Source organism: Nanorana parkeri, unplaced genomic scaffold, assembly GCF_000935625.1.
Source record: "Nanorana parkeri isolate BGI_ZX_2015 unplaced genomic scaffold, ASM93562v1 scaffold3226, whole genome shotgun sequence".
Taxonomy (NCBI): Eukaryota; Metazoa; Chordata; class Amphibia; order Anura; family Dicroglossidae; genus Nanorana; species Nanorana parkeri.
In genome coordinates this window covers 8,583-11,552 of record NW_017309494.1, presented here as the reverse complement: position 1 = coordinate 11,552, position 2,970 = coordinate 8,583, and the positions used below count along the sequence as shown (strand labels likewise).

Here is a 2,970-nt window from a genome sequence, read left to right as displayed (position 1 = left end):
TATATATATATTATAATTTTTTATAATAATTATATATATATTATAAAATATAAACAATCAACGTCCCCCCCCCTCAGCGGGCCACGGTAAAATTATTAAACGGTTAACGATAAAAAGGTTGGGGAGCACTGCTCTAGCAGAGTGAAGAAAGTCCTTCCCGGTCTCCACTTGGCTGTGTCATATGCCAGGTCAGAGCCATGGAGAAGCCTAGGACTACCCTTGGCTCTGCATTATACATTGCCGCTCTGGCCCGAAGTCTGAGAGGGGGTAGTCTGGAACTGGCGGGATGGTGGGGTTGCCATCCACCCTTCACATTGCTGGGATCAATGGGCAGATCACAATCAAGCAGATACCAACCCCTGGCTTGGTATCTTAGTGCAGGTCTCGCCCTAGAAGAACCAACATTGTCACAGTGGGCGGGCTTGTACAATTGTGGACAAGAATCTGTCAAGGAGAATTTGGGTTATTTGCCTGTCGGAAGTTTTTATGTCTGAGCCAAAGGACTTTTTGTTTTATCAGGAAGCCATAAAATAAGAGTTGAAGTATATACATCTCATACATACAAACAATGCAATGTGTGTACTTTAAATTTCAGATTTTTTTGTGCACATTTGATTGTCCATATATGGGTGTGTCGTTTTATTTTATGCATTATGTATGTGGCTATATAGGACTATAATGAATAGGTCAGGGGCGCCACCTAGTGGTGTACTCTTTATGTGGTTATATAGGACTATAATGAGTAAGTCAGGGGCGCCACCTAGTGGTGTACTCTTTACCTGGTTATATGGGACTATAATGCGTAAGTAAGGGGCGCCACCTAGTGGTGTACTCCTTACCTGGTTATATGGGACTATAATGAGTAAGTCAGGGGCGCCACCTAGTGGTGTACTCCTTACCTGGTTATATGGGACTATAATGAGTAAGTCATGGGCGCCACCTAGTGGTGTTTTTATTCTATTTATTGACTTGTATGTGGAGTCAGTCCCCTAAGCCTATTATATGACATGCCATGTTTTTGGCGTGTATTGAAAGCTGCATGAGCATCTCCAACTCATTCTGCAAAACAGTGCTACCTCCAAGTTGTGTATCCGGTAAATTCATTCTACAGGGAGGACCTGCAACCCGCTTATTTTAAGCAGATCAGTCAGTAAATTTACAAATAGGCAGTGAAGGATGCAGGGTGTGTTTTATTGTATATAAAGAGGTAAGAGGTTCTACCCAGCGTATATCTGGGTGAATGCCGTTCGCACATCATTTGGCCACTAGATGAAGCCAAGGAGCATCATTTCTATGCTCCTCGGCTCCATCTAGTGGCAGAAAAAAACCATGAGAATGGCATTTGCTCAGCAGTAGACTGGGCAAATCATTTACTCATAAGTCCCTAAATATTTATACATCAGTGTATTTATAACTCCCCCAGCCCCCCCCCCTCCCCCACACACACCCCACACCCACACAGATCACACCAGTGTTTCAAAGCAGCTTTTTATTTAAATATAAATATTTTATTTCACTGTAACCCAGAAACAGCCCACCCATAACTACACCAAAGGCACCCATCCCACCCATGTCACTGAGGCAGAATAGCAGAGATCTGAATTTCGTTGGTCCCCAGTAAGATGTCCCTCTTCACGCCTGCTCCTCTGTTGACCACCTTCACCTTCAGCCTGAGTTGGTCCAGTTCCCCTTTCTCGATGCCTTCGAAGTAAAAGTCCTCGTTAAAAATGGGGTTCCTGCTCCGGCGGATGACGGTGCTCTTCTGCTTCTGCAGCTTCCCCGGCATGAGGCACATCACGACGCAGCAGCTGATGATTTTTGGGTCTTGGTGTAAGGGGTACAGGTTCTCGGCATTGACTAGCTTCACCCTGAGACGCCCCAACTCCTTCACATACTCGACGGACAAGCGGATAAGGCCACCCTTGCTTAAAGCCACCTCTGTCTCTTTGGTCAAGCGGTCCTGGCAACAGATAAAGTCTAGGTGGAAGATGGGTGGTGGGACCAGATGGACCATCGAGGCTCGAGGGTTCCCATGATCCTCCTTGGTGGGCAGGTTGGGACTGTTGTCCGTCGAGCTGGTTTCCTCGGTGGACAGGGAACTGGCCCGCGTCAACGTCTTTACGGTCAGGGTGCGAGAAATGGCCGGTTGCCTGCCGGAGGCTTGACCAACTAGACGCCTGTCAAAACACCGGTTCAAAAGCGGGGAGCTAAATGGGGAAGACTCTGTAGAAGACGTGGTGTCGCTTTCCATGGCCACCAAATGAAGGTCGTGAGAAGAAGCCTTCCAGCTTAAGACACAGTCTGGATCTGATGGAGAGAGCAGCTTTAGCTTACAAGGTCCATGTGTGGGACACATCTGGTGGAACAGAGACTCCCTTCGCCGGGTGTGCGGGCTCTCCGACAGATATGGACTGCCCATAATGGTGGCCGCCATGGTGGAACCGTGACTCTGCTTCGGACTGCCTCTTTCCTGCTCTACATCTTCCACCTCAATGACGTGACGGCTGGCTGACCTCAGCAGAGCCCTCGGCGTGGACTTGGATCCCACGTCGGAAGCTTTCTTCTGGAACCACTTCCCAACATTTCCGCCTCTGTCTGGTAACGAGGACAGCTTTGGGGGGATGAAGAATGATGGGATTTGATCCGGCGTGATAATATTTGGACATGACGGCAGCAGTTTCTTTTTGGAGCAGAACATTGGACAGCTCGATGATCTGAGGGGTCAACTATGAACCTGAGAAAGGAGAGAAAGAAAAATTAGTGTTGTGCGCCCTCTAGTGACCACATGTACACACATTAAATATTATTAGCAAAATATGACAGCGCAAGCTTGGAATTTTCCATGTGCTCCCAATGCCTAAAAAAATGGCGGCATTTGGACTGTGTTTGCATTCGCCACAAGTCAGCTTCAGGATAATGGATCCATGCTCGCGCTGTACACGCCAAAACCAAGATGTGTCCACCTGTGTG

The 2,970-nt window shown here is 47.6% G+C and overlaps 1 protein-coding gene across 1 annotated transcript; it reads right to left on the bottom strand.

The window, feature by feature from the left end:
• Positions 1-1,573: 1,573 nt before the first annotated feature.
• LOC108802932 (C2 calcium-dependent domain-containing protein 4D-like) lies at positions 1,574-2,731 on the bottom strand. The gene has a single exon (XM_018574776.1). It carries the CDS (start codon positions 2,696-2,698, stop codon positions 1,574-1,576), a length of 1,125 nt encoding a protein of 374 aa, XP_018430278.1. The 5' UTR covers positions 2,699-2,731.
• Positions 2,732-2,970: the final 239 nt, after the last annotated feature.